The sequence below is a fragment of the Rattus norvegicus genome, chromosome X (genome assembly GCF_036323735.1).
Source record: "Rattus norvegicus strain BN/NHsdMcwi chromosome X, GRCr8, whole genome shotgun sequence".
Lineage (NCBI taxonomy): Eukaryota > Metazoa > Chordata > Mammalia > Rodentia > Muridae > Rattus > Rattus norvegicus.
The window spans coordinates 116,472,646-116,496,028 of record NC_086039.1 but is presented as its reverse complement, the minus strand read 5'-3'; the positions used below and the strand labels follow the sequence as shown (position 1 = coordinate 116,496,028).

The 23,383-nt window shown below is 40.5% G+C and overlaps 1 protein-coding gene across 8 annotated transcripts in view; it reads right to left on the bottom strand.

Moving 5' to 3' along the window:
- Nucleotides 1-130: 130 nt before the first annotated feature.
- The window catches only part of Pls3 (plastin 3), a 94,652-nt gene continuing 71,399 nt past the window's right edge, over nucleotides 131-23,383 (bottom strand). For 4 of the 8 annotated variants that reach the window (XM_006257434.3, XM_063280325.1, XM_017602163.3 and 1 more), the window contains exons 4-17: nucleotides 17,884-18,013; nucleotides 17,321-17,453; nucleotides 15,355-15,436; nucleotides 14,430-14,595; nucleotides 13,279-13,421; nucleotides 12,294-12,320; nucleotides 11,942-12,037; nucleotides 10,251-10,446; nucleotides 8,976-9,054; nucleotides 7,852-7,966; nucleotides 7,191-7,324; nucleotides 4,730-4,853; nucleotides 4,407-4,531; nucleotides 131-1,364 (exon numbers count right to left, since the gene is read on the bottom strand). In XM_006257434.3, coding sequence (XP_006257496.1) covers nucleotides 1,232-1,364; nucleotides 4,407-4,531; nucleotides 4,730-4,853; nucleotides 7,191-7,324; nucleotides 7,852-7,966; nucleotides 8,976-9,054; nucleotides 10,251-10,446; nucleotides 11,942-12,037; nucleotides 12,294-12,320; nucleotides 13,279-13,421; nucleotides 14,430-14,595; nucleotides 15,355-15,436; nucleotides 17,321-17,453; nucleotides 17,884-18,013 — 1,683 coding nt within the window. In that variant the 3' untranslated portion in view covers nucleotides 131-1,231. The remainder of the gene's footprint in view (nucleotides 1,365-4,406; nucleotides 4,532-4,729; nucleotides 4,854-7,190; nucleotides 7,325-7,851; nucleotides 7,967-8,975; nucleotides 9,055-10,250; nucleotides 10,447-11,941; nucleotides 12,038-12,293; nucleotides 12,321-13,278; nucleotides 13,422-14,429; nucleotides 14,596-15,354; nucleotides 15,437-17,320; nucleotides 17,454-17,883; nucleotides 18,014-23,383) is intronic. The other 4 variants (NM_031084.1, XM_063280326.1, XM_006257438.5 and 1 more) reach the window with 1 other exon arrangement.

Sequence of the window (23,383 nt, the reverse complement as noted above, 5' to 3'; positions counted from 1 at the left end):
AGGGGAACCAATGCTTTCTGTTGGCCATAGGCATCCCCTTCAATGACACAACCCCACCCCACACCTCCCCTACATATACACACTAAGAAAAACAAATCATTAAAACAAAACCAAAAAGATTTGAGAACGATTATTATGCAAATGCCTTTATTTGGACTACTATGTTGCTACCAGATTACATCACTTTTCAGAGTTAGAGTAACATAATGATCTTGAAAACTATAGCAAATAGCTTGACAGAGCAAGAGGACATCAAGTCCGACATACTTTCTCATTTTTGTGACCACATCTCCTTGTTACAGGTGTGAAACTTAAACATATATTGTACACTTTAGCATTCTTTGCTTATCAAATTCCCATCTAAATTCTGAGCCCACTCTCCCCTCAAAGTGTCATATTCAACAGCATTGTAGACCAAAAAGAGTTTTGTGATAAAGATTTCCAAACAAAGAAGTATGTATCAGACTGACTTATTGAAGACAAAATATTTCATTCCATTTGAGCCTGGGTATGAGGGGGAAATGCAACCTTCGGGTCCACTTTCCTCCACCTATAATTTATGCCTTTGTATGTTTTACTTACATGAAGACCCCTTTTAAAAAAGTAGCAAATCAGCAGACGTGTTGGATGTAATCAAAATATTCTTAAATGTACAAAAAAATAATCATGTAGAAAGAATACTGTAAAAAGATACTGATTTTAAGAATAAAAGAATGAGAAAAGCTTCTAGTACATTCTGCACAGCCAGTTACTTCAGCAGATTTTCAGCACTACAAGGTAAGCAAAGAACACTCATCTCCATATAGCCTCAGAGCACAGTTCTTCAGAAAGAATCGCTAGCACTTGGAAAGCAAAATGACGAGCTAATAATATTCCTATCTACACATCTATGCAAGTCTCAAGAGATGGATATCCCAGGAGGGAAAAGATACATAGATAATACAAAGCAAGCCGGAATGTCAAGGGCAGCATTCTAGGAGGAGAGAGCAAAAAGGTTGGCTGTGAGCTTGTTCAGGTGTGCTGAACAGATCCAGGTCTACAGGAAAGAGGAACTGCTTGTTTATTAAAATGCTTTCTCTGAAGGCCGTCATGATTAACTAGTCTTGCTAATCAAAACTAAAAGTCCTTTAAATGACCAAGACTTCTGAAGCCATGTGCACTTCACCTGAGACTAGCTGACTTGCTAATCATGCACCTGCGAGTAAGGTTGGTAATGTTCTAATTAGCTATTTCACACTCTCTTCATCCCTCTGCCCATCAAACAGGCAAACACGGTCATGACCATCTTCGGTTTTACTTCCACAAGGTCTTCAGGGAGAGCATACACTCTGGCTCCTATTCTTCTAGCCATCGACACTGCATACCTAGTTTTTGAGGAAACAAAAATCAAGATGAGTTTTTTTCCATCAAGAAGTTCTTTGCACTCTTTTAATAAAAGATTAATTTTATTTTATGTGCTTTGGTGTTGTGCATTCATGTATGTCTGTGTGAGGGTGTTGGATCCCCTAAAATTGAAGTTATGGCAGTTGTGAGCTGCCCTGTGGGTACTAGAACTTAAGCCCAGGTCCTCAAGAAGAGCAGCCAATGCTCTTAACCAAACACTGAGCCATCTCTCCAGCCCAAGGACACCCTTTTTTTTTTCCGGAGCTGGGGATCGAACCCATGGCCTTGCGCTTGCTAGGCAAGCGCTCTCCCACTGAACTAAATCCCCAACCCCTCCAAGGACACCTTTTTAAGAAAGGTACTTCCTCTTATAGAATTTGATGGCTGGGATGCAACATTTCTGAGATGAATGTATAACTCAGAGATCGGGGCCTGGTGACACATACTCATAGTCCTATAATCATAGTGCTCTTGGGGCAGAAGGTGAAGCCAAAGAGTCCCTGTAAGTTTGAAAGCAGTCGGAAGTACACAGTGACACTTTACCTCAGAAAACACAAAGTGCAAATTAATAATTTCAGACTTGTTTTCTGCTTAATTTTTGTTTTGAATTGATTTTTAACTTATACTATCAAAGCATGAGATTTATTTTATGGATTTAAGTGTTTTGCCTACATGCATGTGTGAACTACATGTGTTCCTGATGACTGAAGAGGTCAGAAGTGGATTTTAGTTTTCCTGAAAGTGGAGGTACCACCATTCGGTGCTGGGACCAAACCCAGCTTGTCTGTAAGTGCAACAAGTGCTTCTAACAGTTGAGTCCCCATCTCTCCAGGTCCAAGTTAGACTACATTTTTACAATTTATTATTTTGGATTGTATTTACTCATTTCTTCCAAATATGAAAAGAAAAGGAAACCTTGATGCACTGAGTTCATATAAAAATGAAATTGTTGGCCAGGCATGGTGGCACATGCCTTTAATTCCAGCACTCTCGAGGCAGAGGCAAGAACATTTCTGAGTCTGAGGCCAGACTGGTCTACAGAGAGATCCAAAACAGCCAGCGATAAACAGAGAAACTCTATTTTGAAAAATCAAACAGATAAACAGCCTACCCCCACAACAAAAAGAAATATTTGTGGGGTGTGTGTGTGTGTGTGTGTGTGTGTGTGTGTGTCTGTGTGTGTGTAATTAGCCGGACTGACTGCATAATCAATTATGAAATCCTCTGTGCAGTGTAATGAGATAACAGATTCTTAAAATATTTGTAAACATTTGAACCTTTTAAGGTAAAAATTAGATTTATTTTTGTATGATAAATTTGTGGTTTAAAGATATTTGCCTTATATGGGTTGCTGGTTGCTCTTCCAGAGGACTCAGGTTCAATTCCACGTACCTACATGGTAGCTTACAACAGTCTAGAACTACAGTTTCAGAGGATATGACACACTTTTCTGGCCTATTCACGCACACACTAGGCACACATACAAGTTTTACACCAACATACCTGCAGACAAAACACCCCTACACATACAATAACAATATAGGTTTATAATGATATTTCTTGTGAACACCTTTAATTCTAGCACTTGTGAGGAAGACACAGGCAGATCTCTTGAGTTTGAGTCAGAGGTCTGCCTGATCTACTGAGGGAGTTCCAGGACAGCCATACGTACACAGAGAAACCTTGTATCAAAACAAACAAACAAACAAATGCAACTAAACCAAAACAAACAAAGGATGCTTCCCCTCACAGATCTAATATCAAACCATACTGCTATTTCTGTGTCTGAAATTTAACATCATCTTCATATTCACCCTTGTTGTTACAACTGAGAACATTGCATTCTTACTAGAGGTCCCATTGTGTTTCATTGTCCCATATGGGCTCTCTCCAAAGCTATTCTCACAAAAGGACAGAGATGCGAGCTGTAATGTCAAGGTTTACGGGGGAGATGTTGGTGAAGTGGCTATATAATTGATATTAAAGAGCAGAGAGACAAAATAGAGTTAAGGGTAGGCAGTTATAAACTAGAACATAGGTTTGCTGGGTACTCAGGAAGGTTCTGTTTTATCTGATAACAGTGTTCTAAAATCGATTGTGTTGATGGTCATATATCAGTGTGAGCAAGGTCAAAAACATTAGATTGTATATACATAAATGAGTGAATTGTTTATCTGTGAGTTGGATCTCAGTAAAGCCATTAAAATCGTGGTTTGAATACACTTGGCCCATAAGGAGTGGTAACTATTAGGAGGTGTACATTGTTAGAAGTGTGTCACTGTAGGGGTGGGCTTTGGCGATCTCCTCCTACACTCAGGCTTCACCCATTGCAGGAGAGACTTTCCTCCTAGCTGCCAGAGGATGCCAGTTTTCTCCTGGATGCGTTTGGATCAAGATGTATACTCTTACTCCTCCAGTGTCATGCCTGCCTGGATGCTGCCATGCTCCTGCCTTGATGATAATGGACTGAACCTCTGAACATGTAAGGCAGTGCCAATTAAATGTTATCCTTTATAAGAGTTGCTTTGGTCTGGATGGAGAGATGGCTCAGTGGTTAAGAGTACTGACTGTTCTTCCAGAGGTCCTGAGGTCAATTCCCAGCAACCACATGGTGCCTCACAACCATTTCAATGCCCTCTTCTGGTGTATTTGAAGACAACTGCAGTGTACTCATATAAATAAGAATAAATAAATCTTTCATTGAGGTTGGAGTAGGTGGGTAGGAATGGGAGCATCCTCATAGAAGCAGGGAGAGGGGGAAAAGGGGAATATTTGAAATGTAAATACATAAAATATACAAGAAAAATAAAATTAAAAAAAGAGTTGCTTTGGTCATGGTGTTTCTTCTTAGCAATGGAAACCCTAACTAAGACAAAAAGTAAAGTTAAACCCTTAAAAGAGAAGACATCTTTCCCCTAACGTCCTCACTAACAAGTGGGAGAGCTTGACTTAGAGTAGAACTGCCTGGCTGGAACACCAGTGTTCTTGAGTGACCCTGAGAGACCACACATGGTCGCCCTTACTTGGCGTTATTGTGCTTGTCTTCTTCTGTTAGATTTCCAGTCTTCACAAGGTCATAGTTAATGCAGCCTGGCTGGATGGCATCAATTAAATCCACAACTGCCAAACTGGAGCTGATCGTCTTGTCCTATTATGAAAAAGGGAACAAGCCTAAGAATTCCAATATTTACAAATGATCACGTGCTTCTTTTTGTTAGCCTGACCTTGGAAAGGAAAATGCTGCCCCGAGCTCAACAATGATAACTCTTACAAAGAAACTCAAGGTTGTCCGTAAAATAGCCGATATTATCTAGCAAACATAATGTATAATAATCAGTATTCTGACCTTAAAACTCTGAATAGAAGTTGACTTTCCAGCTTCACTCAATGTTCCATTGACCCAGTTTACAATGATGTCATCAGTTGCTTTCTGACCCTCTCCAAGATCTTCCATAACATTAAGGGTATATCTAAGAGAAGCAGCAGAACAAAGTCACCATGCATTCTATCAAGAAAAATGCAAACATTAGAAATATACCTTATGTACATATGTATCACATAGATTTTATAGGGGTCAGCAAGATGGCTCAGTGGGTAAAACAGCCTAATACATTGTGTGAAAATTGAATCTGATTCCTACATAGTAGATAGTGAAAAATTATTACCCAAACTTATACTCTGACGTCTATCTGAGGCAGTAGTATGAGCCTTACTATACTTAGTCATTCTCACACATACAGTTTATACACATGCATAGAAATTATATACTTAAACCAAATTAGTATACACACACAGAATAAAAGTAACTTCATGCAAAGAGCCATGTTTGTGTGTGTGTGTGTGTGTGTGTGTGTGTGTGTGTGTGTGTGTGTGTGAGTGTGTGTGTATGTGTATCAAGGAGGAGTTGGGAAATAGCTCAATCGGTAAAGTGCTTGAGTTACAAACACAAACATGAAGACCTGGATTCAAACACGAGCACCTATATAAAGAAATGCCAGGCATGCAGGAATGTATTTGTAATTGTAGTGCTGGGCAGGTGGAGACAGTAGATTCCCGGGTTCACTGGCCAACCAACCTAGCCAAAGAGCTACGCCCAAGTCCCTTTGAAAGGCTCTACCTTTATCTTAGATAGTAGGCAGATCTCAAGGCAGGTGAATGGTATTTCTGAACATGACACCTGAGGTCAAATCTAATCAAAGAGCTATGCCCAATTCCCTATGAAAGGCTCTAACTTTATCTCGGGATAGTAGGCAGATCTCAAAGCAGGTGGATCGTGTTCCTGAACATGACACCTGAGGTCATCCTCTATTCTCTACTCTCTTTCTCTCTCTTTCTGTGCTGGCTAGTCTTGTGTCAACTTGACACACAAAATACAGTTATCTGAAAGGAAGAAGCCTTAATTGAGAAACTGTCTCCATACGACCTGGTGTAGTCACTTTCTTAGTCAGTTATTGATGGGGGAAGGTCCGTCCCTTGTGGGTGGTTCTAGAGCTGGTAATGCTACGTTATATAAGAATGCAGGCTGAACAAGCAGTGATGAGAAAGCCAGGAAGCAGCATGCCCCACCCCCTGCGACCCATGGCCTCTGCACCAGCTTCTGCTTCCAGATTCAGGACAGGTCTGTTTGCCCACATCAATTCACAATGGCTGCCACTGCCTGAATAAGACCCACTCAAGATCAAGACACAGCATTACAGCATGGATAGAGAAAGGACCCATGATGCCTCACTCTTAGTGTTGACAGTGGATACGACTGGGTGACAGAGTAAGTTTTTTATCATGGAATGTGGCTTTTAATTGGTCCCTATGCTTCACATGTAACATTCCACACTGTACATATGGGAGACATTAATGGGATTCAGTAGGTTATAACAAAAGTAGGAAAGAAAAGTGGGGGAATCCAGCGCGGTTGGAGGGGCTGGAAGTGGGATTGGGTATTATTAGAGCTCATTGTATGAAATTCTCAAAGAATTATTAAAAACGGATCAAGATAAAGGAATCTTCAATTTTTTAAAGAATTATAACAACTATAATTATTTATATGTATTTGAACACATGTATGTTATGGTACCCCTATGGAAATCAAGGAACAACTTATGGGACTTGGTTTTGTTCCTTTACCACATGGGTTCCTGGAACAGAACTCAGGCCATCAAGCTGGGCACAGGATCCTTAACACTGAGCTATCCTGCTGGCCCTGTTCGTCATTTCAAAATGGATACATACAGATGTTCATATTTCTTCTGATACTGTTTTTGGTTTGTTGTTTTGAGGCAAGGTTCCACGTTATACTTCAAGATACCCCAGAATTCACTATGTAGCCCAAACTGGCCTCAAACTAGCCATTTCTCCCCCCTCAGACTCCTAGGTGCTGACATTTCAAGTATGAGCCACCATTTTGGGTTTCTGTCAATTCCTTATATTCATCTGGGGGCTCTGAGGTTAGCCTCCATGCATGCTAAGTATATCGTAGACTACTAAGCTAGAGCTGCACACCCTCTGACAATTTTAGTCAGTGAACTACATTAGATTGTCTGTTAATGTTATTCAGTGACATTGCATCAGGCTTAAATCTACACATGTAGACTTCTGTGACAGACTGGCAATAGCTACGATTCTACCTAACTCACAAGGAGTTATCTCCCAGTGAAGATCCAACATACACTCATTTCAGAGTCTAAGTACAATGAGCTCTGAATTGTATTCATTGAACTAAATGATTAATTTAATCAGTGAAAATATACTAAGGGTGAATTCATATAGGCATATAACTGTGAAGCTTTAATAGTCAACACTGTGTACAATACCTTCTCATCAGCTGCCAGACTACAGCCAAGGTCAAGGTTGGGTTCCCATCATTCAAGTCTTGTCCTCCAATGCCAACCAAGGAGAATTTAGCTTGATTCTTCCCTAATTCAACTGCATAGTTGCAGTTTTCTAACTGCAAATCGACAAAAGCAAAGTAATGGTTAAATATTGTCATTTGTTCAATCTGCATAATCCCACCATGCATGCGTGTGTGTGTGTGTGTGTGTGTGTGTGTGTGTGTGTGTGTGTGTGCGCACGCTCACGCATGTATTGTATAATAGTAAGTATCTGCTCAAAGCCAAGATCTAGTTCTTGTCCTTGTCCTCCAGAAGCAACTTAGGCTCAAGAGGTTTTTTATGTATATATGAATATATGTATGTATGTATGTATGTATGTATGTATGTATGTATGTATGTTGTATGTATCTATCTATATATCATTTTTATTTTTATTTGATTTGCATTTGTGTATGTCTGTGTGGTTTCAGAGGCCTGAAACTGGAGTTACAGACAATTGTGAGCTGCCATGGAGTTGCCGGGTATTGAACCTTGGTCCTCTGGAAGAGCAGCCAGTGCTATTAACCACTGAGCTGTCTCTCCAGCCCGGGTCTACAGGTTTTAAAGGAAAAGAAAGTAATCAAGAAGATTCAAGGTTCTCTACCTTTTTCATGTTGGCACCCAGCTTTGGGTATGGAGGCTTGTTAACTTTACTCCAGTCCACAGGAACTTTAATTCTCTCATACAGCTGTAAGATCACCAGGGCATCCTGCAGGTCACTAACAATTTGAAACATAACTTCATCAGTGTTTGTAAGCAGTGATACAAATCACACAGGATCTATAAAGTCACAGTTCCTATAACTCATATACCTGTTCTGAAAATAGAGCCAAGACCATTCAGTTTACTTAATAGTGTGTGAGAACAGCTGGGCAAGGTGGCACACACCTTTGGTCCCAGTCTTGGGAGGGAGTGGCAGGGTGATCTTTGTGAGTGAGTTAAAACTGGTCTGTATAGCCAGTTCCAGGACAGCCAGGGCCACAAAGTTGCTGTCCTGTCTTAAAAAATAAGGGCCAGGCAGTAGTGGCACATGTCTTTAATTACAGCACTTGGGAAGCAGAGCCAAGCAGATCTCTTTGAGTCTGAGGCCAGCTTGGTCAACAGAGAGTGTTTCAGGACAGCCAGGACTACACAGAGAAAGCCTGTCTTGAAAAACCAAAATGATGACGATGATGTAAGGATGTGCACTTATTGCAAGCAAAAAATATTATAAAGGTGGAGAACACAAGATGAAAACCCAAGGCCCTACTCGAGAGTCAAAAAGATGTGTAGATAAGCAAATAGTATGATTTTGACATATATGTAAATGCAATGAGTAGACTTCATAGGTAGTGAATGGCAGATGGTAGGAAAATAATGAAGCTAGGGAATATTGTTAGGATATAAACCACTGTATGTCAGCAAAGAACAGTCCGACCAGGAAGCCAAAGACTGTAGGGAATCATGGGTAGTCTGTTATGAATATTCCTGGACTATTTAAGAAACTTAAAGTACCTTTTCCCTGAAGTACCATCAAGACACTTATATTCTATCACATACAGCCAATAGGTAGGCAAAGAAAGAATTTGGGTTCGTGTGTATTTGGAAAACGATAATAGAAATCAGTAACGCTTCATAATAGGAATAGTTGCTATAAACGAACATGTAGAAAAATTTTATAGTTGTCATTATTTATGCTACATATATTCATGATATTCATAACTTCCTAAGAGCAGTAAGGCAGCTTACACATAGAGATGGTTGACATGGGGATTCACACCAAGAGAGTTCATCCAGTTACGAAAGGTTCTTTCTTCACGAGTTTCTCCTATTAAAACATTCACAAAATATATTCATTAATTCATTGTCTCGTACATACAACACCACTGCATCTATCCATTTATTTGATATGCTTTATTCTGAGCTAATAATCATTGCATGCTAGGATGTCTCTATGGATAAATGAAATATGTTTACAAAAGCTTATACGTTAAATTCTGTATGTATTTATACCTTTCTGTGGTCTAGTCAGGCATGGTGGCTCATATCTTTAATCTCAGCCCTCATTTGGCTGAAGAAAGAAGATCACCAAGAGCTTGAGGCCAGTCTTGGGCTACATAGTTTGTTTCAGGCCAGCTTACCGCTACAGGGTGAGACCCTGTCTCACAACTATCTCAGAGGCTCTGGGGAATGAAGCTCAGTTTATAGAGTCCTTGCCTAGAGTGCATGAAGTTCCAGGTTTACTCCCTAACACCCTCAAAACCACAAATGATGCCTGTAATCCCAGCACTTGGAGACAGGAGCATCAAAATCTTACGTTCATTCCTTACTGTGTAGTAAGTTTGAGGTCAACTGGAGACACATTAAATGCTTGTCCCAAAATAGATGACTAGGTTAAAAAGATCTCAAAGAAGCAATACATGAGACTCTTCGCTCAAAATCAATAAGGAGGTTTAAAACAAACAAAAAAGAGAGAAAGATATGGCACTAAACATTGGAGCCAAACATTTGTTTACTAAGTGTTCTCATATCAGGTGACTCTGGATGTTCTAGTTTCTTTTTTTTTTTTTTTTTTTAAGATTCATTCATTTATTATATATAAGTACACTGTAGCTGTCTTCAGACGCACCAGAAGAGGGCATCAGATCTCTTTACAGATGGTTGTGAACCACCATGTGGTTGCTGGGAATTGAACTCAGGACCTCTGGAACACCAGTCGGGTGCTCTTAACCACTTAGCCATCTCTCCAGCCCTCTAGTTTCTTTTGTAGCAGTGGCCGTGCTAGGTAAGAGCTCTGGCACCGAGCCACATTCCCCCACTCCATTATTTTATTTGCATACTTTGCTTCCATCACTCCCTCCATCCAGCCATTTCCAGTTCTCACTCAGCACGGCATCTGCTTCTAACAGATTCTTTCAAAAGCCAAATGGATAAAGCAACTCACTGGGTTGGAATGACATCATTGCGGCCTCTGGGGTTTTATGCTACAGACTGCACATGCGAATTCGAGGACCTTTGAGTTACCTTCTAGAAGAGTCCAATCAATATCCTGGTTCTCAGGTTTAGTTAGTGCTGGATATTTATTAAAGAGGTTGGCTACAAAGGCCAAGTTCAGTTTGGGGTTTCCGCTCACAACATCAGCCGGGGTAACGAACTGTCTGCAGCCTAATTTATCTGCTTGCTGAAGCATACTTTCGGCTCTCTTTAAATCATCTGTTTCCTGTTGAAGAAAATGAAGACATATTTTAAAGGCCATCATCTATGTATGTATGTACTTATGTATGTATGTATGTATATATACACACACATTTCATCTATAATCTAATCATAGGTTGGGTAAAGCATAGCTCTTTCAGCTAACACACGGTACTTATAAAATTGGTTTTGAATGTTAAAACGAGGCATGCAATATGTAGTACTTTTAAATTCCCCAAGATGGCGCCAGAATACATCTAAGGACTGAATAAAGCATTCCATTGAGATTAAGGCTCATGGCAACGTGCAAAGGGAATGAAGCCATTACCCAACCTTTGAAGACTTGTCTTCAAATATGGATAGTTTCAGAAAAACATTTTATTTTCAAAACAGCTTTTTTTAAATCTCTCTCATTCCCAAATGCCTGAATAGAAGATGAAGGCATTTGGATCTCCTAGATCTGGAGTTAAAGGTTGGAAGCCTAAAAAGAGCACTCTGCTAGAGCAGCAAGTACTTGGCTGAGCCATCTCTCCAGACCCTTAATTTTTTACTTAAAGAACATATCTGAAAAAACTTGCAAGCATGGGCTTGGACTTAAAAGGGATGTTTGGGCTGGGTGGTTGTGGCACACGCTTTTAATCCTAGCACACAAGAGGTAGAGGCAGGTAGAGGCAGGCAGATCTCTGAGTTTAAGGCCAGCTTGGTCTACATATTGAGTTTCAGGACAACCAGGGCTATGCAAAGAAACCCTGTCTTAAAAAACTGAAAGGGGAGGAATGTTTGGTAAAGTCTAAGACAGCTATATGCAGGTGAAAAGAGGTTTTTGGGGCAGACTGAAAGTGATGAGTAATATTTTGTAGGAATTTAAATGCTAAGCAGAGAGACCAAATTCTAGAGCCAGTAGGGGAAGCCTGGATGGATTTTGGGGGATGAATCAAACATCATTCAGGGAGGATTTGCTGTTGGGATGGATCATCTTAGCTGTCAACTCACCTTGATTTCAAATGAACTTGGAGACGCACCTCTGAGCATGACTGTAATTTTATTTCAAGAGGACAAGCTACCACAGATAGTTCCCTTAATGCATAGACTAGCCCTTTACCCCTACCGTGGGGAATAAGCTTCTTCCCCCATACTCTCTTTGAATGTTTATGTCATTCATAAAATCTACTACCATCAAAATTATGGACCTCACAAGTTATCAAAATAAATCAGGATACTTTCTCTTCTAAGAGTCACATGTATCAAATCCTCTTTAAAAAAACCTTAAAAGTGTCAACACCACACACCACTACATGAAGTTACATAAACATTTTGATAGAATTTATGCAAAATTATTTGGGTATGGGAGCACAAAGCTTTAGACCCAATACATAGAAAACAGAGGCAGGTGGACTCTCTATGAGTCTAATACAAGCAGGTTACAGCATTACGTAGCAAGAGTTTGCCTCATCGAAACCAAAGGGAAAAAAAAGAAACAATGGGAAAAGACTAGAATTTGAAAAGGCACCTATACTTACGTTGAAACCTGACATGTTAATATCTATCCGTGGTTCCCCTTCCTTCTGTCCTTTCGGTGCAATTTGATTGAGTAGATGGAAATAGGCTTTGGAATCCTACAAAAGAATCAAACATACCAGTGTGAGCACATTTACAAAGAGTAACTGCATCGTATTGTCCCTTGTTGACGAGGACGTTTGGATCAGCTTTGGCGATAATATATGGCATTCTTCTCTGTCTTCTTATTTGAGATATTTCTCCCAGGAAAAGTCCATCTGTCTGGCTTTCCACCTCTCTTTGAGCTTGATTTTGTTCTGACTTTACAGTTTATTGATGCCATCAACCCAATAAAGCTATTAAGCATTTCTGTACCTTCACTGAATTACTGAAGTCAAGGAGCTTGACAAATAAACAACCATGAAATAGAAGAGCAGAAATCCAGGAAGCATAGGGAAAGAGAAAATGGACACATTACAAAGCAAGATGGGTATCGACCTAAGGAAACAACACTTGTTATGTTAATTATATATTTAATTATATAAAAAGTTGAAATTTAGAAAAGCTTAAATGAGAAACACATATAGTTGGCAAGATAAAATTTAACCTTTTAAGGTCAGAACTCACTTAACAAAACATGCTCGTCTCTCCCCCGTCTCCCACAGTGATGGGGATTGAGGTTAAGGCTTCACATGGTCAATAAATGCAAGCATTCTTTGATTTTCAAAAGTATTCAAAGCAGAATTCCTAATAAAGATTTCCACTGACTAGGCATTTCAGCATATGCCTGTATATAGTTTTTAGCCAGAGGCAGGAAGATTGCAGTTTTGAAGCCAGCCTGGTTGACACAAGCCGACCTGGGCTACAGAGTCAAATCACATTTGAAAAAACCATAATGGCCACAGTTAGTAGTGTGCTTGCCTTGAATGGAGGAAACCCTGGATTTAATCCTGAACATCCCACAAAATGTGACTACAGCATCTCACATCATCTTTAACTACATGGCAGACTTGAGGCCATCTTGGAACATAGGAGACATTCTTTAGTAAACAAAAACAAAAGCAAACGACAACATCAGTGTATGGAAAGATAATCATCCAGCTATGGTGGTATCTCTCTGTATACCAGTGTTCAAGAGGCAGAAGAAGAATCACAGTAAGTTTGAGGCTAGCATTGTCTACAAAAGTCATGTCTAGTATAGCCTGAGCTACATAGCAAGACCTTATCTCAAAACATGAGAGACTTTTGTCTCTCATGGGCCTGGTGATAGCCTATAATTTTTGTCTCTGTTAAAATGGGATAAAAAAAATCTCTGAAGCCATCACATCTCCCTGAATGCTCTGGCCCTTTGCATAGTTACCTTGATGTCAGCACTGAAGTTGTTGATCTTTTGCCAGCCTGAGTTTTCCAGATGGAAGTTGGCCCATCTCAGCAGAAGCTCTTCTGGAGACAATTTCATAAGCTCCTCCAGAGTCTCACCATCTCGAAGCAAAGCCGCCAGTGCTTGTAGACAGAAATGCCTCAGTCAGTATATTGTGTGCTAGTGGTCATGCCAAGTACTTGAGCACGCTCTTTCTCCCTTTCTCCTACCATTTTACTTTGAAACATTCCCATGCTTCCCCTAATCTCATGATCTCCCTGCCTCAACCTCCCAAATGCTGGGATCACAGGCATGAGGCATCATACGTCATTTCAGTCTTTTGATACTTTGGTAATAGAGACCTAACTTCCAGGTCCTCAAACTCTGGGCTAAAGACATGGCTCAGTCAGTAAAGGGCTTGCTGTGAAACCATGAGGACCCAGGTTCAACTGCTAGCACCCATGTGAAAAGCCAGACGTGGTAGCACAAGTCTCTACCCTTTAGAGCTGCAGAGGTGAAAGCAGGGTTGGGGTGGGGTGGAGCGTGTGCCAGTATCTGGGGTTTGCTGTCTGGCAATCTAGCCAAATTTGCAAGCTCCAGATTTAGTGCTAGATCTTGTCTCAAGAGTAGGCCTGGGGCTGGAGAGAAGAGCTTGGTAAATTGCTTGCAGTTTAAGTATGAAGACCAGGGGCTGGAGAGATGGCTCAGCAATTAAGAGCACTGACTGCTCTTGCAGAGGTCCTGAGTTCAATTCCCAGCAACCACATGGTGGCTCACAGCCATCTGAAATGGGATCTGATGCCCTCTTCTGGTGTGTCTGAAGACAGCTACAGTGTACTTATATAAATATAATAAGTAAATTAAAAAAATACATGCACACACACAATTCTAAAGTGGAGAGAGACTAAGGAAGGCACTTAATATCAACTTCTCTGTGTATTTTTGTCTTTAGAGAAAAATCCAATGTGAACTGTCATATTAGCTACAAATAAAGAACAGAGGTGTATGTACAGGTTGTTTTTCTGAATAGCTCTGGATTTATTCTAGTTTCCATCTGCTCAACTCAGTTAAGTGCAAGCATGACAGTTTTCATGAAGAGAAAGTAAAAATCAACAATATACATCTTTCAAAAAACAACTGTGTTCCATTACCTTCATTCCTGCTTAATTCAATGTCAGCAAATAAGCCAATCTTAATAATCTGCCAGAGCAGTCCCAAGACCAGATGAGGTTTCCCGGCACGCAGATCTTCGGCACCAATGTTCACAACGTGACACCCAATGGCAGAAGCAGAATTCAGGGCCAAGTTCAAGTTTTCCTGGAAGACAGACCAAATTATGCACTTCTTGACCTTTTTTTTTTCCACACCCAGTCCACCTCAGCCTTCACTGAAAATACCGCTCAGTTGAGAAATTAGCAAGAGGTATTAATTTCATCCACCCACATTTACAGAAAACAAATGGCAGAGTTGGGCAATAAGCAGCAAAGCGACAACAATCCTCAGCCTCACTCGTAATCTTTGTGCAGAATTCTACAGGGAATGGACTTTTTCTTTTGACCTGGTTGCTTTGGAATTATGCCAATTCTAAAGTAAAAATGTCAAGTCACCAAAGTCAATATATCCATGGTGTTATTTTTTCCAAAACTGCCTAAATTTGGAGTCCAACAGTATATGGCATAAATCCAGGTTCTAGAAATGACCAATCTATCTATCTCAAGGTCACTCCTGCCTGATGGCACTTCGCTGTACTAATCTACTACTTATTCAGTGGAAAACCAAAAACGCTCCACCCTTTAAGCACACCAGCTAAGAAAGAGCTTGATCATTTTGTTCATTTTGGTGATATCTTAACTCAATAGGTAATGAAAGGAACACAGGGCTTTGAGTTCAAAAGTGCCAGTGTTAATTTCCAGCAAGCCCCGCAATCCTTTCTGAGTTCCAGCTCACTGAAACATCAATGATCATTCCACACGCGGAGCTGCTCTAAAGATTAAAGGCCAGCAAACAGAATACACAGTGTATGGTCTCTGTTTCAAATCACAGTTCATGGAAGAGAGAATAGAGAACTCCTCACACCTGAATGATGAAGGGTGTAAGCTTCTTCTTATTGATTGCTCTCTCATCAATTGTATCGGGAACAGAAAGGTTGATCATTTTGCTGAAACAAACAAAAGTTGGTTTACTTTGAAAGAGTCCACAAAGTTCGGTGTTAATATCTCACTTTGTAGAGTGCTTACCTAGCATGTATGAGGTCATGGGTTCAGTGACCAGCACCACATAACTAGGACATGGAGAAATATATATTCCTAGCACAAGAGCATGGAGGCAAAAGAATCAGGAGTTCGAGGCCATCCTGGACTACATATCAAGTTGAGGCTAGCTTGAGACATACGAAATCCTGTCTCTAACAACAACACTTTGATAAATCTTCATGAATGTTAAAGCTTATTATAAACTATCTTTCATGCAATATAAAAAATGCACTCGATCTGGGGCTGAAGAGATAGCCCAGGAGTTAAGAACATTACTGCTCTTGTAGAGGACCCAGGTTTGGCTCCTAGCACCTATACTGAACAGCTCACAACTGCCTGTTAACTCCAGTTTCAGGGGATTCTAGGCATTCTTTTGGCCTTCACAGGTACGTGCACAAGGTGGTATACATAAACCCATGAAGCTACACATAAAATAAAAACAAAATGTCACAGATGATGTTTATCACGTTGACCACAAAATATATATGTCCAAACTGCAGATTAGATAAAATATGATGACATTTTGGGGTGCCCAGGTCTGAAAAAATTATTCATATTCCATATACATATATATACACATATATACATATGTACATGTATGTATGTATACACACAAACACATGCATACATACATAACCCAAATCTAAGTTTTACTTTTTGGGTTTTTTTTGTGATGCTAAGGTTGTGAGGGTTTTTAATTTTGTTTTGTTTTGCTTTGTTGTTTTTTTTTCTTCCTTTTTTTTTTTTTTTTCGGAGCTGGGGACTGAGCCCAGGGCCTTGCGCTTGCTAGGCAAGCGCTCTACCACTGAGCTAAATCCCCAACCCCTGTTGTTTTGTTTTAAGATAGGGTTTCTATGTGTAGTCCTGGCTATCCACTTTGTGGACAAGGCTGGCCTTGAACTTATAGAGATCTGCCTGCCTCTGCCATCCAAGTGCTGGAATTAAAGGTGTGTGTCATCACTGCCTGGCAGGTTAGCTCTGTTGTTGCTTTTTCTTCTATCTTTTGTTTTTCTGTTCTTTCCTTCCTTCCTTCCTTCCTTCCTTCCTTCCTTCCTTCCTTCCTTCCTTCCTTCCTTCTTTTTTATTTTGGGACAGGATCTCCCTGTCTCCTTGGCTGTCCTTGAACTCACAGATATTTGTCTGACCCCATTCCATGAGTGCTGGGATTACAGGCATTTGCTCTCATGTGCTGAGTTTGGAAACCAAGGCCATGAACATGTAAAAGGTTCTGACTATCTGGACCCCATCCACACAGCTACTGTGTGGGAAGCCTTACATAGGAACCCAGACTTCAATAATGAGCTTATTTTAGAACAGTGTGGCAAAACCATCTCTGAGAACAAGAGCAGCAACAGACAAGTGATAATCTTACATCACTCCTGCCAAGATACTGCTGGTTCAGATGTAGCTAAAGTGAGGAAAGCAGTTTTCAGAATCAGATCACTGGAGAGTTAGAACTGAAGGCTAGCCTCTTATTCTCCCTTGAGAAGTCAAGGTATTTCAGAATAGATAGTGACATACTTACATTTTTTTTTAAAAAATGTAATGTTCTGCTTTCTCAGTAATGAGAAATTGGAAGCCAAAAATTCTACCCTATAAAAGAGGTCCCCACTCTGTGACTGACTTTTACTTTTACACATAGATTTAGATATTAAATGAAAAAGACAAACCTGAGCAATTGATGCCCCCCTTCTAGATATCAAACAGCCAAATAACCACATAACCAAGTACAGTTATTCTGTGGAGATTATCTTTGGAGATTGGGATACAAAACAAAACTAGTCTCTTACCAGAGCACAATTCCATCACCAACTGCTTTGAATAGGTCATCAGTATTTGGGTTCATGGGTATGACATGTCTGCAATCGGGATCATTTTCCAAAGCTTTATTTATCCAATTAACGAAAGCATATTTTTCTTCCTCTAAAATTATATTAAGTAAGCAAGAAATCAGTTCATACTCTCTGTTAATTATTTGGCCCCAACCCTACACTTGTTGTGTAGTGCTGTTAAGAGATAATGCTTCACAATTATGTGGCCATCTTCTTTGAATACTCAGAGACGTGAAGGCAATCCAGTGGCCATTAGGGATTAATTAATATGCTAGTAGAAACAAAAGAACTGATCTTTAGGGAAGTTATAAAATATATAAAAATTGTATTTATATTATTGCACACCTCCACTGTAATGAAGATTATCATCACCGAACTTTCTGACAAATATGTGACCCAAGACCCAACTAGGTCACTAAGACTCCTTAGTACATTTACTTAGAGAAACGTGCTTTTTAGGGCTTCAGTCTGTATCTGCCCAGTGCACTGTACTGACCCAAGTACACCCATGCCATGATTACCTGAGTAGGAATGCTGGGTTCCTTCACTGGACAACTCTGAAGTTCCTCCCAGAGCACAAATCCCTTCTTTCCTGTTGATGGCTTTGCGGAAGGTTTTAGCAATGTCACTGCTCTTTACCTCTTGGAAAATCTATCAATGAAAACAAGGCTGCAGATTCACACTTTTCAAGAGGACACAAGAACAAGCACATTGAACTCCGTTTTACCTGTCTGTCACCTACAGTGTTTTCCACAGGCAGTGAATGTTAAGGGGAAAACTGGCTTGGGTTTCTGCAATGCTACAGTACTGTTACTAAAGATGAAGCGTCAAGTTCACACACTCGCCAAAAGCATTCAGGGCTGCATGCATTGAATGCACTTTTAAGTGAAAAAACTTGCAGTTCCAAGGCACAGGTAAAACTGTTCATTCCTCATAGTGAAGCATAGCTTTGTTCTTTTCTTAGAGAGAAGAGGCTGATGGACAGCCCCTTCTTGAACCACGATTCTTAGCACACAGACAAAAATTTATGACTCGACCAAAAAACTATTTTGTGGTATGATGTGGTAGCTAAAAGTTTACTCAATCAAAGCAACAGAGTAACAAAGGAAAAATGTGTTATCCTGGTGGCAGAGATGATTCCCAAGGAGAGTAAGTATGATGTAGGCAATATTATTAATACTGTATAGTCTACTGCTCGATGCAGCGTACTCAACAAACTAGTCGAAAAAGGAAGAAAGAATGTAGACAACAAAGGCAAAGCATGGTGGGCACATTTGTATAGAGGCAAGAGGATCTATACAAGTTTGAGCCCCGCTACAAAAGGGGTTCCTGGTTGCTAGGGCTGCATAGAAAATTTTTACCTCAAGAAAGAGCCGGCAGGAAACAGAACGATTGCATGTTCGTGGCCACCTTGAACAAGACAGTGAGAACTTGTCTAAAAATAAAAATTAAAACTGGGAAATTTCACTAGGCGGTGAGCATGCACACCTTTAGTCCCAGCACTCTGGAGGCAGAGACAGACTGATCTCCAAAGTCTAGGCCAGCCTGGTCTACCATGTGAGGTCTAAGACATCTGGGACTATTACACAGAGAAACCCTGTCTTAAACAAACAAAACAAAAAAAGTGAAACTAGCGCTGTGTCCACGCAAGTGCCAGGGTTTTGTCCTCAGTTATGTGAAGGAGATAGAAGAGGAAGCAAACTCAGAAAGGGCTTTTTAATGATTGTCCTATTTGGGCTTCACCGCCCTTCGCAGAACCTGGATAATATGTTAATGTTTTCAAAAATAATATTTCCCCTTTTAGAAAAGATTTATTTTTATTTCTTATGCGTTGATGTTCTGTGTCCATATATGTCTGCGAAGGTGCCAGATCTCCTGGAACTGGAGCTACAGACAGTTGTAAGCTGCCATGTGGATGCCATGTGGAATCGAACCTGGGTCTTCTGGAAGAACAGACAGTGCTATTAACCACTGAGCCATCTCTCCAGCCCAAATGTAAGCTTTCTATACTGGTTTAATAATGTGAATGAATGAGCGTCCTTAAAATCTGTCTCTATACTTCTGTTATTCTCAAATTTGTCTCCTTCCAAAATCTCCCCTGCTTACAATGTTCATGCTTCAATTTTTCACTGGCAACTAGGAATAAGTCTGGCAACCTGCTAAATATTCTTTAAAACAAATTGAATCACTGTTGTTACGGCAGGGGCACACAAATGGAGGTTAGAGAACAATTTCGAGGAGTTGGTTCTCTCCATCCATGTTTACATGCACTCTGGAGATCAAATTCAACTCAGCAGGCTTGCTACGCAATGCTTTACCTACTGAGCCATCGTTCAGGGTCCTGAAACTTTTGCTAAATGCCTTTTGAACCTCCCTTTAAATAGAAGCATAAACCAAAGAATGGCTAAAGAGAACATAGCCCATGTCAAAGTCTTTTAGTGCTGCTGACTCATAGACACTGTCACTCTCCTCCCTGGAAGAGGTCACCTTTAGTTGAAGTTCACAATGTACAGCCGTGCAGACTGGAAGAGTCTAGCCTATGCAGGCTTCGGGCAAAGCCCTTTTGTAATCAATCCACTAAGAGAAAGGATCGTTTTTGTTGTTGATTTGTTAGATCTACCGGCCTCTGCCTTCTCAAGGGCTGGGATTACATATGTGCCACCAAGCACAGCAAAACAGGGACTTTCTGTAATGGATAATTGTTATTCATTATCATAGTCATATCAACCCATCACCAACTTTGGTTCTCTAAACATACTATTGTTTAGGAAAATGCTGTGCAATTAACTTTTAAAAATCAAGTTCCCTCTAGTTTTTTGCAGGTGTGTGTGTGTGTGTGTGTGTGTGTGTGTGTGTGTGTGTTTGTGTGTGTGTATGTGGGTGTAGTTTGAGACCAGGTTTCTCTGTGTAGCCCTGGCTATTCTGAAGTTATTTTGTAGACCAGGCTGGCCTTGAACTCAGAGATGTCCTGTCTCTGCCTCGTAAGTGTTGGGCTTCAATGTATGCGCCACCATGCACAGCACTTCCTCTAGTTTTAATGCTGTGCCCTCAAAAGTTGAAATTTCATGCTATACCCATAATGAGCCCCTGTCTCAAAAACAAAAGAAAAATAGTCCGGCCTGGTGACTCACTCAGGAGATTAAAGCAAGAGGATTGCCAGGAGTTCAAAGCCTGCTTGGTTTACAGATTGTGACCCTTGCTTAGACAAAACAAAATGAAGAAAAAAAAAGAGTATCTGCTCAGACAAAAGTTAGTCTTCCTAATTGTGAACCACTCCGATTTGTAAAAAAAACAAAACAAAAAATGTGGAATTAGGTGTGCATTTCCTCATACCAAGCATACCAGTCACCACTGCCAGACCCGAACCTGTTTCAGCTTCAGAGGAAGACAGGAAGAGCTGTTTTTCTTGTTCTGTGTGCGTCTGCTTCGCACACCATGGTCTTCTAACAAATTAAGTTGTTTCAATGATCATGATTCTTGCTGAATGATAAATCCACTATATATATATATATATATATATGAAGAGTGGAATACTGCAGTAAGAATATCGTGGGGGTAAAATATCCTACCTCTTTCATAATTATAAGAAACAGTGCTTGTGAATGATGCAGAAAGTCTAATTAAATTTTTATGCCTTTTTATGTGGTGCTGATGACTGAATCTATATTTACCACTGAGCTATGTTACAAATTCTCCATACCAAATATCTCTAAACACATTTCAGCCAACCTCAAATTTTGTTCCATAACATTTTGCTCTGTCTCTTAGTTTAAATCCTTTTTCTTTCCTTTTGTGAAACAAGATCGATTTATTATGCAGTGTTTTGCCTGCATGTATGCCTGCAAGCCAGAAGAGGGCACCAGATCTCATCATAACTATTCTCTCTCTCTTTTTTTTTTAAGATTTATTTATTATATACAAGTACACTGTAGCTGCCTTCAGGCACACCAGAAGAGGGCATCAGATCTCATTACAGATGGTTGTGAGCCACCATGTGGTTGCTGGGATTTGAACTCAGGACCTCTGGAAGAGCAGTCAGTGCTCTTAACCACTGAGCCATCATCTCTCCAGCCCAACTATTCTCTTTTATTGTATATTTTATTTATTTACATTTCAGATGTTATCCACTTTTCCGGTTTCCCCTCTGGAAACCCCCTATCTCATCCTCCCTCCCCCTGCTTCTATGAGGGTGCTGCTCCACCCATCCACTCCTACCTCTCAGCCCTGGCATTCCCCTATACTGGGGGTATCCAGCCTTCCCAGGACCAAGGGCCTCTTTTCCTATTGATAAGGTTACATATGCGGAGTCACGTGTTCCCCCCATCCCATGTATACTCTTTAGTTGGTGTTTTAGTCCCTGGGAGGTCGGGGGGGGGGGTGTTAGTTGATAGAACTCTTTTCTTACGAAAATTAAGAGCATTGAAAATTTATACATCAGAGTCAACTAAAGTGGACCCTCAGATGCTCCCAGAGACTGAGTCACCAACCAAAGAGCAAGCATGCTTTATACCTACACACCCTGCACATATGTAGTAGATGAGCCACTTGGTTTTCATGGAGTTCCCCTAAGGACTGAAACAAAGGCTGTCCAAGAGCTTGTTGCATGCCTGTCTATCTTTGGATTCTCCGCCCCTAAAGTATATATAGCCTTGTCTGGCCTCAGTGGTAGAGGATGCCCCAAGTCCTGCAGCAACTTGATATATGGGGGAGAGGGTGGAGAGTGGGTAGGTAGGTAGGTGGTGGGGAGAGCGTGTGTGGGTGGTATTTGATACAGAGTCGGGGGCTTCGGGGAAGTTCAGATGGGGGAGGACTTGCTTGAGGGGTTCTGGGAGGAGAGGAAGGATTGATATTGGTTCGTAAAGTGAATAAATAAATTTAATGATATTAAAAAAAGAAAATTCCTATATCAGATTGGTTCACTACATGAATGTCTGCATTTTTCTTTCTACTCAGGGAAGACATTCCTGGATTGGATGACAAAACCGTTGGGGTATATATATATATATATATATATATATATATATATATATGTATGTATATATATATATATATATACATACATATATATAGTCAGTCTTTGGCTTAACAGGCAACTCAGAAATCAGAGCCAGCACAAGACTGCGCTCGGCTGCCCAGTGAATTTTTTCAAGGTTCACTTGTGATCCTAATGAGCTCTCTGTGCTACGCTGTTTTCCCTCCTCGAGGACAAAGTTGTTTTATCACCTGGAGACAAATTCCTTGCGTACACTACTCAGAAGGCAATAGCCACTCTCATCCTATGCATCATTTTTAGTTTCTTTGGTGGCATCCTTTCCAAAGCCACACCAACTTTCTCTCAAAATCTTCAGCAGACACTTAAGATCTTTTTCACCCCAAAGTGAGTCCTGCAAAGGCCAAGCAGCCAGCCCAGAGCAATGCAGAGGCATATGACTTAAGAAGGAAAGATTTCAGAAAGAATTTGCAGAAAATATCGATTGCTTCTAGTATGGGGCTTGTTTCCAACATAGCTGGTTTGAATTTTTCCTTCTTGTGGAAATTGTTGCCGGCCTAACGTTGGAAAAGAGCATGACGACATTTATTTTAAATAGGAGAAAATCAGAGAGGGGGGGAAGGGAGAGGGGGAGGGGGAGAGAGAGGGAAGGGGAGAGAGAGAGGGAAGGGGAGAGAGAGGGGGAGGGAGAGAGGGGAGGGGAGAGGGAGAAGTACTAGTAAGGGGTTGGGAGTCCCACATTTGCCACAGAGGCTGAGAGCAAGAAAATCCATTGAATTATTAAGTTTGTCCAGTTGAGGTAACTTGGTGAGACGCTGGCTCAAAGGAATCAATCAATAAAAATAGAAATAATTATTTAAACTACCAAGAGCTGTGGAGCATTTACTCTGTGCCGGACATCATTCTAAGTACTTTGCTATTTTTAAATGATTAATCCTGTGGACCGATCTTATTAGCAAAAGGTTAAAGACTTATCACCACGATGTGAAAGCAAGTCTATCATTGTGAAAACAAGAAATCAACATGTAATC